Here is a 17,891-nt window from a genome sequence, read left to right on the forward strand (position 1 = left end):
ATATTTTTGTGTACTTATTTTATTTATATGATAAATCATCATTGAAATGTCGAATTCGTTATTAAAAAAAAGAAGAGTATACATTTGTTGCACTTAGGGCTAATCCATCAGATTTTAGGTCAACCTTTTTTATATTGAAAGCTAATCGTCCTGAGAAGATTTTTCTGGTTATAAAATTTCAACACTAACCCTCAAAATTGAATTGGTTCGCATTGATTTCTCTTATAATCACTTAGATAATTAATCAAACATTTTATTTTGGTAATTACCAATAGTATTCACTGGCGGGCACGGTTCCAGCGGTTTACCGCAAAACCGTAACTGGAAGCGTGAGAATTTTCACAAACTAAAACTGTCGATTTTAGAACTGTGATTCAGTTTAGGTTCAAAAATTTCCGAACCGAAACCGCGACCAAACCGCAGGTTCAGGGCGGTTTCAAATCGGAACTGCGAAAAATCACAGAAAAATCGTGAAACCGAGCCGGAATCACAAAAAACCACCCGAAACTGGTAGTTTAGAACCGTGAAAAACTACCGGAAAATCGCCGGTTCGAAACCGAAACCGAAACTAGCGATTTTGGAACCGGAACCGCAAAGCACCCTCGCGGTTTGGTTTCGGTTCGGCAATTTCCAAAACCGAAACCTGCGGTTCCAAACCGTAACCGCGGGTTCCGGAACTTTGGGCATCTCTAGGCGGACCCAGTGACTATTTCCCACGCTGATATATACCTTTGGGATCGATTTTCTGGCCGGTTAAGAAAAGACGAGTCTCATGCCACTCGACCACGCCCGTTGGATTAATTAACCAAACATTTAATCAAAGTAATAATATGATAAGCTAATAAATTAAGCAAACCATGTTAGTGTCATTTAAAAGGGGTAATTACTAAAAAGATAAAGCACAGCGCTCGAGAGCGCCAGTGAATATAAGTTCTTCCATTGTCAACACTTGGAGCATCCTACGAATTAATCTAGGATTAATACAAAACCTGTTGGTTAGTGTTTCATCCCAGATCTCCTGAAAGAGTGACCAATCTCTCAGGCGGACATCCAATTATTTGTCAAAAGGTAATTTTCTTGCTGCTTCAATCGCGGTTATGTGGTTCTAGGGTTTAGTGATTTCAATCAGTCCGAGATTCGATTTTTGCTGAATATTGTTCCGCTTTTGTCGATTCAAATGATTTTATAAATTTTCCCATTATAGCTCGATAAGATGAGTTTCTGATGATGCCATAGTTGTGAGGATGATGCAATTGGTGCCGTTGAATCTTGAATTGAGTAGCTTGGTTATTTACTCTTTTTTTTGTCGATTTTAGGTTTTGGTTGTTTCTAGGGGGCTTCAACGGATGGATAGTAGATGGTATAGTGGTAAACAGGACATGCACATGAGAAGGCAGCAAAAAGATGATGAGGTAAATTTTACTGATTTACACATCTTTTCTTTATGTATGTGTTCAATTTGAATGTGAACAATGTTTTATTTTTTATTGTATTTATGTACCTATATAGTAATTTCTGCTTGAAAGAGAAACCTAACTATATGCAGTTCTATACTTCTATTTCAATTTTTGTTCTGTTTTTTTTTCTAGATCTTCTTCAATGCAGTATTGTTGTTTTCTGTCGTTACTGGTAAATTGAGTCATTGGCAATTTAGGAATGCCTATTCTGAACTTTTATTATGACTCGGAAACTTCTTCGTTAGTTTCTGCTTGGTGATCTAGTCTGAATCTTGTGTTGTGTTCTACTATGCATTTCCAATTGTATTTGAGGCAATGAATCAAGTAAGACAAATATTACTACTGTGACATGTTTTAATGTTTTCTGTCATAGGGGTATGAAGCTGCTATTCTTGAGGATCTTGCTGAGGATTTTCGTTTACCAATTGGTCATAGAGTGACTGAGAACGTAGATTTGGATAATGTGGAGCAAGCATCTCTCGACATACAGCTGCCATCATCAAATGTCGGATTTAGGCTTCTGCAGAAGATGGGATGGAAAGGGAAGGGGCTTGGAAAGGATGAACAAGGTCTGTTTTTACCTATGAAGTACAAACTACATTTGCTCGTCCACATCTGACTTTGGCACATTTCATTCATCTTATAGGAGTTGGTCTCAAATTAACCTGTTCAATTTTTTCTATGTTGATTATGTGTATAGATGTGTGCTCTTCTGCTGTCTAGGCTCTATGTTCTATTATACACCTTGTCTTAGGGCTAACCCATCCTCATGGTCTTGTTTTGCCTGAACATGTTGTATGTTACAGGGATAACTGAGCCAATAAAATCTGGAATAAGGGATGCCAAATTAGGTCTGGGTAAACAAGAGGAAGATGATTATTTTACAGCAGAAGAAAACATCCAGCGTAGAAAGCTTGATATTGAAGTTGCAGAGACTGAGGAACTTGTAAAGAAGAGAGAGGTATGCATTATCTTGTCCTAGATGTCAGAAAAAGTATAATTATATTTTCAATTGCGGGTTAATTTGGAGTTAATTTTTACTTGTTCTGAAACATACATCTAATAGCAGAAGGCAGCATATAGCTATATGTGTGTCTTTTGATGGGAATGGTATATCATAAAGGGAACATCAACTTTGGAAGATCTTGAGAATTTCGTGAAGTTTTTATTACCTGGTGGCTTCTACTGCCTGCTTTCTGCACATTATTAAAATCCAGGTTATAGCAGAGCGTGAGCAGAAAATTCAAAGTGAGGTGAAAGAAATACGGAAGGTGTTTTATTGTGATCTCTGCAACAAGCAATATAAACTGGCAATGGAGTTTGAAGCTCACCTAAGCTCTTATGACCACAACCACAGAAAGGTTTGTTTCCCCATTTAATGCATGCTTACTTTCTTGTTCTAATTATTGATAGCTTTATTAGCCTTGGAACATACTCTTGATTTATTTTCTGGACTTCAGAGGTTTAAAGAAATGAGAGATATGCATGGAAGCAGCAGTCGTGATGACAGACTGAAAAGAGAACAGCAACGCCAAGAGAGGGAGATGGCTAAGTTTAAGCAGATGTATGTCCTTGTTATCAACCAGAGCCTGTTTTATCTGTTACCTAGAACTTAATGAATTATGAATATGAAGTGGTTACTAGTCTCTTGCTATATATTTTCAATTGAAGATTTTGTCTACTTTTACCCTGAACAGGGCTGATACACATAAACAGCAGCAACAGATGAAGAATCAGGAGGAAGCTGGAACCCTTCCAGCTACTCCTGCACCAAGTAGTGCTACTGTAGTTGCAGACCAAGATCAGCGAAAAGTTTTGAAGTTCGGATTCTCTGCAAAAGGCAGTGCAGCCAAGGTATTCGCTAGTTTTGTTTGCTTATTTGTTTAGATTGTATTATAAATGCTGCCTCTTTTATCCCTTCAGCTGTTGCTTTATTTTTTTAAGAGCGTTCCCTATTACTTCTGCTTTAATCTCTTGTGTCATGGTAAAGTTAGATGACTCTCCAACAATCCATACTTGAAGTTGAAGAGAATAGTTAATAACAATGAAACCATGTGCACTATTGCAGAAACTTTATTGATGTTTAGCTGATAGTCCCACCTACATCAAATGATGAGTTGAAAATGTTGTTGCTAATGTAATTTAAGCAAAATCTCTGTATAAACTTAATGCTAGCTTGTGCAATATCTCTGTAGTAAGTGTTCAATTGAACATGTCTTAATAATCTTGTCTAAGTAATAGTGTTGATACTGATGAAGTAAAGGTCATGGAATCTGTACGTTATGATAGAATGGGAACTTTTTTCATGTGTAATTTATTTCTTGTGTTTTAGATACTTTTGATGTCTGATGCTTAAATCAGAATTTGGTATCTGTGTATCTGATAAATTAGAATGACCTGTTTTGCCATAGATGGAATTTATCACCAATATTTTCTAAATACCTTTTCCCCTCATGGTTACGTCTATAATACTAAATTCCTGTCAATCATCTCTCCATAATGGTGTCTGTTGGGATTTACGCACACAAGGCTTTCACACACTCAATAAGATCACACACACACTCACTGTTGTATGAGATCACACAATGCAGAAAACACACACACTCACACTTTGAGTATTGAAGATGATAATCTTGGAGAGAAAACTGGAAAACTCTTTATTGATTAAACTCTCTTCTAAACTACATACACGGTGAGCTATTTAAAGCTCCATAATCACGTAGCAACTGCTACTAACTAACTACAAGAAGAATCAAGAAAGCAAGAAGAATAACCGCTACATCTCAGCTAACTAACTGCTGCTCCAACGGCTAGTTCGGCTAGGTTGCTTCTACCTTCTCGGTTCAAGACCGAACTCCTTCTTCGGCTCAATACCGAACTCCTTCCTCGGCTTACAACCGAACTCCTTCTCGGCTTACAACCGAACTCTTCCTGCTCGGCTCATTCCAGCTCAACGCCGAGCTTCCTTACCGAGCTTCCATACCGAGCTTCTTTACCGCTGAGCTTACCGACTTCTGCCTTCTTCTTCTTCTCGGCTAGTTCCAGGCTAGTTCCAGCTCGGTAAGCCGAGCTTACCGAACTCCTTTCTAGCCGAGCTTCTTCCAACTGAAATGAGCACTCCATTATTACAATTCTCCACCTGAGGGCTCATCTCAGTTCTTGCACAAACATTTATCCATTTCTTGCAATGATCAAACTTGTCTCTACCTAGAGACTTTGTTAGCATGTCAGCCGGATTGTGCAAGGTGTTAATCTTAATCACCTTCACTCTCCCCTTTTCAATCTCATCTCTAATGAAATGCAACTTTATGTCTATGTGCTTGCTCCTTTCATGAAAACCCGGATGTTTAGCCAAGCACATAGCTGAGCTGCTGTCACAATGAATCACCATTGTCTTTTGGTCAAAACCAAAATCAGAAATCACTCCCTGAATCCAAAAACTTTCCTGTACAGCTGCAGTGAGAGCTATATACTATGATTCTGTTGTTGAGAGAGCAACAACACTTTGCAACCCTGACTTCCAGCTGATTACAGTTCCAAACATGGTGAAAAGATAACCTGTTTGGGACTTTCTGTTGTCCAGGTTTGCAGCATAGTCTGCATCACAATAGCCCTGCACAACCTCCTCAGATTCACCTTCCCAGCCATTGAACACAATCCCCCAGTCCTTAGTTGACTTCATGTACCTCAATATCCACTTAAGAGCATTCCAATGCTCCTTCCCCGGGTCTGCCATGTATCTGCTAGTCACTGAGATAGCATGAGCCAAATCTGGTCTTGTACAAATCATAGTGTACATAACACTTCCAACCACACTAGCATAAGGGATAGCCTCCATCTCACCAGCCTCTTGCTTAGTTTTAGGGGCTTGTTCCTTTGATAGCTTAAAACTCTGGGACAGAGGAGTTGATGCAGCTTTTGCATTTTCCATTTTGAATCTCTGCAAAACTTTCTCAATATAGTCAGCTTGCAGCATCCACAGCTTCTTGCAGCCTCTATCTCTCTGAATATGTATGCCTAGGATCTTCCTTGACTCTCCTAGATCCTTCATTTCAAAGCTTGACTTCAGATCTTGTTTAACTTTCTGAATTTCTGTCATAGAAGGCCCTGCAAGTAGCATATCATCCACATAGAGTAATAGGTAGGCAATGGGAGTCTTGCCTGCCTTCTTGATGTAGATGCAATCATCATATTCTGACTTGGAGAAGCCAATCTTCTTCATCTGTGCATCAAACTTCTTATTCCACTGTCTAGGACTTTGCTTAAGTCCATAAAGACTTTTCTGTAACAGGCACACCTTGCCTTCTTCTCCAATCTTCACATAGCCCTCTGGCTGTTCCATGAAGATAGTTTCCTCTAGATCTCCATTGAGGAAGGCTGTCTTCACATCAAGCTGTTGTAGCTCCCAGTCAAGCTGATTCACCACAGCCAATAGAATCCTAATCGAAGTGTGCTTCACAACAGGTGCAAACACTTCATTGAAATCGATTCCCTCCTGCTGTGTAAAGCCTCTAGCCACCAGCCTTGCCTTGAACCTGATTCTGTCTTTATCAGTGGTTTCTACCTTCTTTTTAAACAACCACTTGCAACTGATCAGCTTCCTCTCCTTTCCATCTGTATTCAGCTTGGATTTGTCCACCAAAATCCATGTTTTGTTCTTGAGTAAAGACTCTATTTCCTCATTCATGGCTTCAATCCATCTTTCTCTATCTTTACTCTGCATAGCTTCTTTATATGTGAGTGGATCTGCACCATCAATACCTTCAGCAGCCTGGTTGCCCTGAGTTGGAGCCTCTTCTTTATCTGAATCAGACTCACTCCCCGAGTCAATGACTCCACCTGCTCCTAGGCCAACCCCCACAGGCTCCACCTTGAAGAAATCACCCTCATCTTCATTGGAGTCCGGCTTATCTTTCAGGAATGGCATCTGATCCTCCAAGAACACCACATCCCTACTCACCAAGACCTTCTGCTTACCGGGCTCAATACACCAGAGCCTATACCCCTTAACACCTCTCTGATACCCCAGCAAGATACATTTCAGAGCCCTAGCTTCAAGCTTACTTTGCCTAGCATGAGCATAGGCTGCACACCCAAACACCTTGTATTTTGAGTAGTCACTGTGAGCTCCATACCACATGTAATCAGGAGTTTCAGATTTCAGGGCAGTAGATGGGCATTTATTGATGAGATAGGCTGCTGTATACACAGCCTCACCCCAGAATCTGCTGCTCAAACCAGACCCAAGAAGTAGGCACCTCACCCTCTCTAGGATTGTCCTATTCATCCTCTCCACAACACCATTTTGCTGAGGATTACCAGGAACAGTCCGGTGCCTCTTCATACCCTTCTCTTTACAAAACAGATCAAACTCAGCAGACAAGAACTCTAGGCCATTGTCTGTCCTTAAGCATTTAACACTTCTACCCTTCTCTAGCTCAACCTCCTTACACCATATCTTGAACTTTGTGAGTGTTTCAGATTTTTCTTTAAGAATATATACCCACAACTTCCTTGTATAGTCATCAATGATAGCTAGATAATACTTTCCTCCACCAATTGAACACACCGGTGAAGGCCCCCAAAGATCACTATGTATGTAGTCTAAAGGGGCTGTAGAAGAGTGAATACCTGTAGGATAGGGTGCCTTCTTAGCCTTTCCAAGTATACATTGCTCACAGGGGTCCATCTTGTTGAAATCTCCAGAGATCAGACCCTTCTTGATGAGTTCTTTCAAGCTTCCTTCGGCTGGGTGGCCCAATCTCTTGTGCCATAGCATTATGGAATCATCTGACACTGCATTGCTTTCTCCATCAACAGCCTTAGCCTTCAGATAATAGAGAATATGCTCTCTGTCAGCCTCCATCATCACTGCATCTCCAGATTTCACAAACAATTTTCCTTGACTCATCAATATGGTGAACCCTTTCTGTTCCAGCATTCCCAATGAGATGAGGTTCCTCTTTACTTCTGGAATATACCTCACCCCAGTTAGGATCTTTATAGAGCCATCTTGTAGGCTTAGCTTTACCTTCCCTATTCCTTTGATCTGACAAATGTGGTTATTACCAAGAACAACCGTACCCGATGCTTCTTGAAGATCATGAAACCAGCTTCTATTGGGGCACATATGGAAGCTGCACCCCGAGTCCATAATCCACCTATGACTGACCCCACTATCACTGATATTCATGAGTTGAGCCGGGGGATCAGCACTCTCCACACAATCAGATTGATTGTGTCCCTCTGAGGCCATCTTTCTCTTCCATGCATGACAATCTTTCTTCAAATGTCCAGGTTTCTTGCACCAATAGCAAGCTCTGGTTTCCTTCTGAGCATCTGAACTTGAGGGTTTAGGGCCCTCAAACTTCTTCTTGAAGTTCTGCTTCTTGAACTTCTTCACATTCAAGGCCTCTGCAGCTTGAACATTGGAGCTTGCAGAGCCTCTGTTGGCTGTCTTCTGGAGTTCTTTGGCCATCAAGGCTGAATAGACTTCTGCATAGGTGATAGGTTTATCTCTTCCATAGATAATTGCATCACTTAGCTGGTCATACGAGCTAGGCAAGGCATTCAATGTGAGAATGGCCTTATCCTCATCTGAGATCTTGACATCAACAGATCCCAGGTCATCAATGATCTTGTTGAACTCCTCTAGCTGCTCAATGATGGACCTATCTCCAGAAAAACTATAGGCATACAGCCTCTTCTTGAGATACAGCCGGTTAGCCAAGGATTTGGCCAAGTAAACTTCATCTAACTTGTCCAAGATTTCCACCGCAGTCTTGGCTTCTTGAACTTCCCTCAAGACCTTATCTCCAAGGCACAGAATCACTGCAGAATGTGCCTTGAGCTGCATCTCCTCCATCTTTGCCTGAGCTTTTTCATCAAGCACTGGAGCCTTTCCTTTCTCATCTGGTTTTGCAAGAACTGCCGCCAAGCCTTGTTGAATTAAGATCGCCTTCATCTTCATCTTCCACAGGCCATAATCATTCTTGCCTGTGAACTTCTCTGCATCAAGCCTTGCTGCCATCTCTGAAACCGTTTGATCCTCTGCAAATCAGCTTCAATATCCCTTTCCCACAGACGGCGCCACTTGTTGGGATTTACGCACACAAGGCTTTCACACACTCAATAAGATCACACACACACTCACTGTTGTATGAGATCACACAATGCAGAAAACACACACACTCACACTTTGAGTATTGAAGATGATAATCTTGGAGAGAAAACTGGAAAACTCTTTATTGATTAAACTCTCTTCTAAACTACATACACGGTGAGCTATTTAAAGCTCCATAATCACGTAGCAACTGCTACTAACTAACTACAAGAAGAATCAAGAAAGCAAGAAGAATAACCGCTACATCTCAGCTAACTAACTGCTGCTCCAACGGCTAGTTCGGCTAGGTTGCTTCTACCTTCTCGGTTCAAGACCGAACTCCTTCTTCGGCTCAATACCGAACTCCTTCCTCGGCTTACAACCGAACTCCTTCTCGGCTTACAACCGAACTCTTCCTGCTCGGCTCATTCCAGCTCAACGCCGAGCTTCCTTACCGAGCTTCCATACCGAGCTTCTTTACCGCTGAGCTTACCGACTTCTGCCTTCTTCTTCTTCTCGGCTAGTTCCAGGCTAGTTCCAGCTCGGTAAGCCGAGCTTACCGAACTCCTTTCTAGCCGAGCTTCTTCCAACTGAAATGAGCACTCCATTATTACAGTGTCCACAAGCCTTCCCAAAGAATACAGGGAGATGATGTTGTGCGCTTACATGATACATAGATATATATGCATGTGCTATTTACATAATCATTGATGTATTGTGCCAAGTAATAATACATCCACTGTGGTTTGCATTTTGTTTCTGTGCCCTGAAGTAGCTGTAACTTTCATTCATCGTTGACTTCAAATATTTACTACAGTTTGTCTTGACTGTCTGTGGTTCGTTTTTCTTGGATATTAGTATTTGTTGCTGCCGATCATAATAAGGTTTGATGTTTGATGAAGCAGAGCTCTATTAGTAATTCTGCAAAGAGCAAGAAGCCGAAGGTTGCTGTTGCTTCAGTTTTCGGGAATGACAGTGATGAAGAATAGAGTACTTTCTGATGGTTCCAGCTGATATCGTGTGACTTAGAGAGCTGGGAACATCTGACTGGACCACCGAGTATGCTTCAATCGGGAAAAAATGTAATCTATCTGGCTACCATTACCTTACAAGACGTTTGTCTTAGTAATGGTGATAAACCTTGTAATCCTGACTGCACTAAATTTGAACAAGACTATGGATAATAGGTTTTTCAGTAGCTTAGATGGTTGATAGCGTGGAACTAAGCACACAATCTGAAGGACCTTGCTGAGGTTCAAAGGCTTAGCAATGTAGTATTGTCTTAGTATTCATTGAATGTCTCGTGGGACGACTTACCCGTTTTGCAACTAAGTTATCTAAATTTTCAATACTTGTAGTTAATGTCAGGAAATGAGCACAAATAATATCACGAATGTTGAGTACGAAATACAATCATTGGATGTTTGCGCCATAGTATCTACTAGTGAAGGCACCCTTCCATGTCATGGGACAATTCTTCTTCTCTGAGTGCATGCAATCAATGCTTTGGGCTTTCACGGAAAGCCATGTATATTCATGTGCCTATCTAATTATCTATCAAGAACTGGTAATTGTGCATGGTTAGGGGTGACAAATTGTGCGGATTAGGTCGTTATCGGGTCAATCTGATAACGACCCAACCCACTAAGGCCTAACCCGAATCCGACATGTTAAGAAAACTCTAAACCCGAACACAAACCCAACCTGCTACCTTCAAACCCGAACACGACCTGCATCCGACACGAACCCGTTAACGACACGATATAATTTGGGTTGACACAACACGATAACGACCCAAACCTGATATTACACGATTATAACCTAATATTACACGATTAAATCTAATATTACACAATCAAACCTTGTTTTTCAACCTAATTTACACGATTAAAATCTGTTTTATATGATTTAAACCTGATTTACAATAAATTTAAAAACTAAAGTAAAATATATTTTTTAATAATAATAATAATGTTATTTCTTAATGGGTTATCCGTATCCAACCCGAAATTATCGGGTTCTTAACGGGTCAACCTGATAAGGACACTAACCCAATAAGGCTTGATCCAAACCCAATAATTTCGTGCGGATTCGTGCCGAATTATTGTATCGTGTCGAAAATTGCCAGGCCTATGCATGGTCAGCCTTCTAAAAGTAAGTGTTGCGGAAATATTCTTCACACTCATGGACCAGTTATCTTACCAATATAGAGATACTCGTAAAAATATATCCGCAGTAGTACCGTAAGCGAGATGCCATGGCCGTCGTGCACGTCTCCAGAGTTGAGAGTTCATCTCGTCCAACTCCATCGGGGCGCTGCTGAAGGTACTTGCCACACGCTATCAACGTGTTAACAATGTGCGAGAACAACGATCTACACATGCATAAACGACGCTTAAGCACTGTCGGACACCGTCAGAACTCATCAACAAACTAATCCTACCTTGTTCGCGGTCAACTGATGCATGTTCGCGGTCATCAGACTCGGCATGGGGATCCGTTCATATTTATAGATAGAGAATTTGTGGGAGGTATTGTGAAAGATGCATGCATAGTAGTTGGATTATATTGTATTTTTAGATGAAAAATGGGTTAATAAATAATACTAAAATATTAAATTCTTGAATTTAAAAAAGTTAAAAATGACTTGCGCTCCAAGCGGGAGCCCTAAATCATGAAATTATCATCACCAAGTTTAAATCACTCAAAGCCGCAACTAAAATACCTATATAAGTCAACTCTTATATTCAAATTACATCCCAAATAAATGTGGTAGTAATATAACATTTGTTATATATAGCCAAAAAAATTATAATATTAGGAGTAGTATAAATTAAAGATCTTGAGAAAAATCACTCTCTTGCTCCGGCATAGTTTTGGAGCTCTGCGAAACCCTAATCTACAACCCTAGATTTCGCCGAGTTGTAGTTTCATTCAAGATGATCATAAAATCGGAGCCTACAACTATTCCGGCGGCCACCGGCTGCAGTAACTGCGGCGCTCACGAGCGGCGCCTGCTCCACCAGATACGCTGCCGCAGCGGCTTCAAACGTGCCTGCACCACCTGCGTCCTCCGCCTCCATCCTCAGGCCTTCTGCCCTACATGCTTCCTGGTCTACCCCCCAACCCTCCCTAACGACGTCGTTCGCACCTGCGATAAGTGCTACTCCCACTCCCACTCTCACTGCGTCGACACCAACGGCGCCCCCCCTCCCAAACCCTACATTTGCCCTCTCTGCGTCAACCCTAATGCCCCAATTTTCAAATTAAAGCCCGTCGAGGATGCCAATCTTGTGATCGATAATGTTAGGGTTCAAAATTGCAGGGTGATGGACAGGGATGCGGCGAAGATGCTATTGGCGGCCGCCAGAATCGCGTCCACGTCGATGAATAAGGCGGCGGCGAATGCCAAGAATGAGGCTGAGAAGCGGGTTAAGGAGGCAGCGTTTACAAGGAAAAGGGCTAAGGAGGCATTGGAGCACGTTGCGCTTTTGGTGCATAAGGAGAAGGCGAGGAGGAAAGAAGTAGGGCTTCGTGACGTGGCTGGGCGGGGATACGGTGGAATTGCCAGCAATGGTGGTGTTAAATTTGAGGCTGAGGTTAGTGCAAATCATGGTGTTAGGAATCGCAATAGTGTCGTGCCTAGTGTTTCGCAGCCGTTTGTAGCTGTGGAGGAGAAAATGAGCAGTAATGTAGTAGTGAATGTGGATAGAGATAACTCTAATCAGGTGTTGGCCGCATTGACTGCTGTTGAGTTGAGAGAGAATGAGAAAATGGGGGTTGGAATGACTGCACAGGTTGAGAGATCAGGGATAGGTCATGCCAGTGATGGCCATACCCAGATGGATGTTGATGAAGGTGGAATGAGGCTGAATGTTGGGGAAAATGCAGGACTGGTTGAAGATAGCAGTACTAGTCGTGCAGATATGGAGACCGATGCAGGAGATGTCAATAATCATGGGGAGAAACAGCTTGATGGTGTGAATAATGAGGTAAATTTGGTTCAACCTGGGGAGAATTTGGTGCAGAATAAGGTAATGGATAAGGATGGAGAACATGTTAATGGTGGCCGGGCATAGTCCAAGAACTTCATCAGATAGCTCAAAGGTGTTGAGGTGGGCAATGGGGTCAAATTTGTAGCTGAGTTTGCTGCACTAGTTTTGGTTTTTTTTATGTTAATGATGATTTTCCCTTCTTGCAGGGGTGTGGCTGTATTCAAATGCTTGTTTTGGAGAGGATTTGCCTGAAGGTGGTAGATCATCATGTAAGTTGGTTCTCATTTAGATGATTAATTTTTATATCTGTTTCTGTGTTGGTTGGCATCATATGATTGCAAATGCAACATTAAATCAAGATCTCTCTGTATTGGTTGTTGTTGATTTTGTTGGTCTAAGGTAAAGTATTTTAGTGTAGCTATGGATGTTCAGACAGAGACTACTATTATTTTGAGGCTGTGCTTAATCAATAGATTTGCAACTTTATTTTGTGACTGTACCCAACTGAGGCTGTCCATTTTGATTTCTTGCTTTTCTTTCGTCTCATAAAGTATCTTATACGCATAAACTTCGTGCGTGTATAACTGTATACTATGTCCAATATTTCAAAGCCAAATTACAATTGTATGTAACGTAGGAATAACTGAATCCTTGGACGACTATTCTGCTGAATCTTTGAATGGGGTTGTGTTCTTTAGAGAATCAGTTAATGGTAATTAATTTTAAAATGTAGAATTATGATTTAGTAGGGTTAAATTTATAAATGGTCATTATGGGGTGTTATATTGCTAATTCAATACTTAATTGCTACCTACAACTAAATAATAACTATTAGATATTCAAATTAAGGGCTTAGATCATCAGCCCCGGAATGTCAATATGATCAACAAAAAACGTCAATAAGAGTATTAAGGTTAATTTACAACAAATTAGTTGTAACTAACTTTTGAAAAATATCTCATAACTTTAAAATCTATATAACTTTCTCAATTTAAATTATTTTTTCGCACAATATATATTAAATTAAAGATACTTTCATAAGAATTTTAACGAGATCTCACTTGCATGTGTACCGATGTCAAAATTTGAATTTTTTTTTTAAAATTTGAATTTTTTCATACAGTAACAAATGTCAACATGATATATAAAAAATGTTAATATAATACATGTAGAATGTCAATATAATTAAGGGATAACTGCCTTCAAAGTCACAAACTTTTCCCGAATTCCGTTTTTTCCCACGAGCTTTAAAATTGGCGTATAAAGTCACGAACTTTGCATTTAGTCTGGTATTTCCCAACCCGACCCGACCCTGTGTTTTCCGGCAACTCAAAATCCTATGTGGCATGCCTGAATATTGACGTGTCCGGCATCGGAAAATCGTAAAACGACGTCGTTTTACGCAGCTGCTTCCTCCCTTCCTCCGCCAGCCCTCTTCCTCCGCCGCCCAGCACCGCCACCAGCTCCATCGTCGACAACGCCACCACCAGCTCCGCAACGCCTGAAACCTCTCTCCCTGTGTCGCCAAGTCCCCCACCGCAGTCTGAATCCTCCCAGCCACGTTCCTCAGCCAATCGTACCTCCGGACTCCCGCTCGTAGCCAAGGTGTAAACATTATCGTAACATAATCACGACAACTTCACCATTCGCTTTAACTCCATATTTACATATTTCTCTCTCTATAAAAGCTTCACCAGTCTTCTTCTATTCCAACACTCTCTCTCTCAAAATTTCTACTAGAATCAGTAAAAAAATTAGAGACAGACACAATTTTGAATTCAGCGGGAAATCGGAATCGCGGAAATGGTGAATATTCCGGCGAGGTTCGGAAGGATGGCGGTTGCCTTCGACGAGATGTCGAGAGATAGGTCGTTCGAGAGTGGCAGCAGCGAGCACTCCGCCGATTTGTCCGATCTCGTCAATTCCTTCTTCGAGAGAGAAATTAGGGAGCAGAGAATCGGCGGAGATGGCGATCGAAACAGAAATCCAGTTGAGATCGACGATGATGAATTTGAGAGTGATTCGCAGGATTCCGGGTTTCATGATTGTTTGAGTAAATTGTTTGATCGCGACGACAGTGTAGGGAGAAGCATTTCTACTGCGGTGGAGAAGGCGATGGAAGTCGTCGGCGGCGAGGATTCGTCGCCGGAATTCAATCGGCGATGCTGGTGAGTTTTTTCATTAACCTTACTTCAATCTATAAAAATTGAAAACAATATAGTACTGTATGATTCTTTGTGTTTTAAGTTTTTTAAAATTTTATGTTTTTTAATTTTTTAATTTTGTGTTTTAAGTTTTTTTAAAGTTTTTTTATTTTGTGTTTTAAGTTTTTTTAAGTTTTTTCTATTTTTTGAATTTTGCTTTTTAAATTTATTTCTTTAATTTTTTTCAGCGTCACTATATGATGCACATGTAAGCTGCCACGAGACGCCACATCATTTAAAAACGGCACGTCAGCTCAACATTTCGCCGGAAAAACAATCATGGGAAATCGGCGACTAAATGCAAAGTTCGTGACTTTATACGCCAATTTTAAAGCTCGTGGGAAAAATCGGAATTCGGACAAAGTTAGTGACTTTTAAGGCAGTTATCCCTATAAGTAATGTGTTAACATTCTTAAAGCATTGTGTTGATATTTTCGAAACACTATATTGACATTTTCATCCGAAACTCTAATTTGGTAGTTTTTTTTTATCTTTTTCGATTTAATTAATAAAAACGAAAATTACACGTGGCAAATTGTAGACCACACGTTTTCTAAAATCTTATGGTCTTAAATTAGTTGTAGTTAGCAATTGTAGGGGTGAGCAAAAAATCCGAAAACCGAATATCTGAACCGATTCAAACTGAAAATTTAAAATTCGGTTCGATTTGTTCGGTTCGGTTCGGTTTTAAAATTTGAAAATTTTTGATTCGGCTCAGTCGGAGAAAAAATGAAAAACCGAATTATATTTAAATATTTATATATATATATATATATGCTATTATTTAATTATACTCAAAATTAAAACCCTAAATTGGAAGCTATCTTCACTTCAGTCCCGCTGCCTCCTCTCTCACTCTAACCCTAAATCCCTCCACCTCTCCACCACCAAGCCGTCGCCCCTCCATCGCCCAGCTCCGGTCCGACCTCGTCCACGCCGTCAGGGAGAGAGCTCAGAAGGTTTGTCTCAGGCACCACGCCGTCGAACTACGCCGATGGCCCTCCACAGCTTCACGTCGTCGTCTCCACAGCTCCAACTCAGACACTGGCTTTTGCACAGCTTATCAAGTCACGCTTTACATCTGAGCTTGTGACTTGGGCAGTTAATCAAACATTGGCTTTTGCACAACTTATCAAGATGGATGTTGTCGCGACTCCAGCAGCGTCTGGATGCCTAAGGATTGTTGCTAAGTGCATCCACATCTGCTTGGGGCACTCATTGCTGTTAGAGGATCGCAGATTGGCTCTTTGGCCGACTATGCTGTTTTTTTGGGGGATTTTCGGTTTGGTTTTTTGGTTTTCGATTTTTTGGTTTTTCAGTTTTTCCGTTTTTTTATATAATTTCGGGTTTTCGGTTTAATTCAGTTTTTGGTTTCGGTTTGGTTTCAGTTTTAGCCTAAATTTGATTTTTCGGATTAGGTTTGGTTTGGGCGAAAAACCAAACCGAAACCCGAATGCACCCCTGGCAATTGATGACTTCCCTAGTCACTATACGATGATGTTTGTATTAAACTAAATTTTACTAATTTGTTTCAGAATGGATACGAAACTTATACTTTATATCATTACTAGTTTAATTCAATATTAACCGAACCGAAACCTGAATGCGTGTGGCAATTGATGACTCCCCTAGTCACTATACGATGATGACAAATTTTACTAATTTGTTTCAGAATGGATACGAAACTTGTACTTTATATCATTACTAGTTTAATTCAATATTTTACTTCATTTTATTCCACATGTCAATCAATATTCCATACATCCCTTAATGCATAACTCTGGAAAATTCTTAGCTAAAATGTTTTCGTGGCTATTTTTAGTCTATTCTTTTATACGATTCTCTACATCGTCAAATTTGCATATTATATGGTCTATTGCAATATTACTCCCTTTCAACCATAGTGGAGAGTTTCTTTTTGACATGTAATATAAAAAAATTTGTATTAAATGAGTTAAGTAAATGATGAATAAAATAAGAAATGAAAAAAGTAGGGAGATAAAAAAAGAATAAAGTAAGATAGAGTAGATTAAAAAGAGAACAAATGTTGCCCTAAGAGTATCCACAATAGCGCCTAGCGCACCGCCTAGCCAAGCGCCGGCGCTAGGCGGTGCGCTAGGCGAACTATTGCAGCCGCCTAGCCGATTTCGCGGAAAAAAATCGCCTAGCGCTCGGCGGTTCCGCGGCGCTAGGCGGTGCGCTAGGCGATCCGCTAGGCGCTATTGCAGCGTCCGGATCGCCTAGCGCACCGCCTAGCGCGAATTTTTAAATTTTTTTTTATTCCGAAACACTATATATACGCGACTTGCCTGTCATTTTCATTCGCACCACTTGTATTAACGAGTACTCTCTCTATTTAAATTTCTGTACAAGATCAACAACGGTAAATGGATCTCAACAACGAGCCTACTTCAGGGAGTAGCGGATCTCAAACTCCCCCGATCCCCGTGGAAGGTGGATGGAGTCAGATGCACCCATACTACAACATGTACCCGTGGCAGCAGATGATGCCCGGGATACCAGCGGGGGGGAGTCCACCGGGGGCGTTTCTGGCGATGTCGGGGTGGGCACCCAGTGTCCAGATGCCGGGGTGGGCACCCGGAATGCAGATGATGCCCGGGGGGGTACCGGCGACACAGGGGACGCCGGGGGACGTCTATCGCCCCAGTGTTGATTTTTTGACTGGTTCGTCGCACACATCGACGCCAACGGAGGCTGCGTCTCCGGCCCAGTTTGACACTTTCTCCTTCGATGACTTGGGGATAGATCTTTCCGGTATTCCGGATGCTCCCGTTCAAACGGGGGGCGCAGGGCGGGGTCGGGGCGCCCCAAAGAAGAAAGGCAAGGGGAAAAGGGTCGGCGAGTCCTCGCAGCCGGGTGAGGACGACAACGTGGTACGGAGGAGGTGGACGGACGCGGAGAACGTCGCGCTGTCCAAGGCGTGGGTGAGTGTTTGTGACGATCCTCTCGTTTCGAACAACCAGAGGATCGTCAACTTGTGGGGCAAGATAGCAGCAGCCTACCAGAGGTTTTGCCCGGAGGGGAGGCCACGCAATGAGGAGGATTGCCGGAAGGCGTGGGACCGAATCAGGGTTGCGGTCTCCCTATTTTCGGGCTTGTACACCAACGCCCT

At 41.5% G+C, this 17,891-nt stretch overlaps 2 protein-coding genes across 2 annotated transcripts; both read left to right on the forward strand.

Annotated features, from left to right (window-relative positions):
- The first annotated feature begins 893 nt into the window (after positions 1-893).
- On the forward strand, positions 894-9,921 carry LOC121742146 (G patch domain-containing protein 8-like). Its single transcript, XM_042135195.1, has 8 exons — positions 894-1,068; positions 1,317-1,412; positions 1,831-2,026; positions 2,264-2,418; positions 2,675-2,818; positions 2,918-3,021; positions 3,155-3,311; positions 9,465-9,921. The coding sequence occupies exons 2-8, from the start codon at positions 1,347-1,349 to the stop codon at positions 9,546-9,548; spliced, it is 906 nt and encodes a 301-aa protein (XP_041991129.1). The 5' UTR covers positions 894-1,068; positions 1,317-1,346; the 3' UTR covers positions 9,549-9,921.
- A 1,447-nt stretch (positions 9,922-11,368) lies between these two features.
- LOC121742145 lies at positions 11,369-13,053 on the forward strand. The gene is made up of 2 exons (XM_042135194.1): positions 11,369-12,674; positions 12,761-13,053. The coding sequence occupies exon 1, from the start codon at positions 11,499-11,501 to the stop codon at positions 12,636-12,638; it is 1,140 nt and encodes a 379-aa protein (XP_041991128.1). The 5' UTR covers positions 11,369-11,498; the 3' UTR covers positions 12,639-12,674; positions 12,761-13,053.
- The last annotated feature ends 4,838 nt before the right edge of the window (positions 13,054-17,891 follow it).

The sequence above is a fragment of the Salvia splendens genome, chromosome 7 (assembly GCF_004379255.2).
Source record: "Salvia splendens isolate huo1 chromosome 7, SspV2, whole genome shotgun sequence".
Classification (NCBI taxonomy): Eukaryota; Viridiplantae; Streptophyta; class Magnoliopsida; order Lamiales; family Lamiaceae; genus Salvia; species Salvia splendens.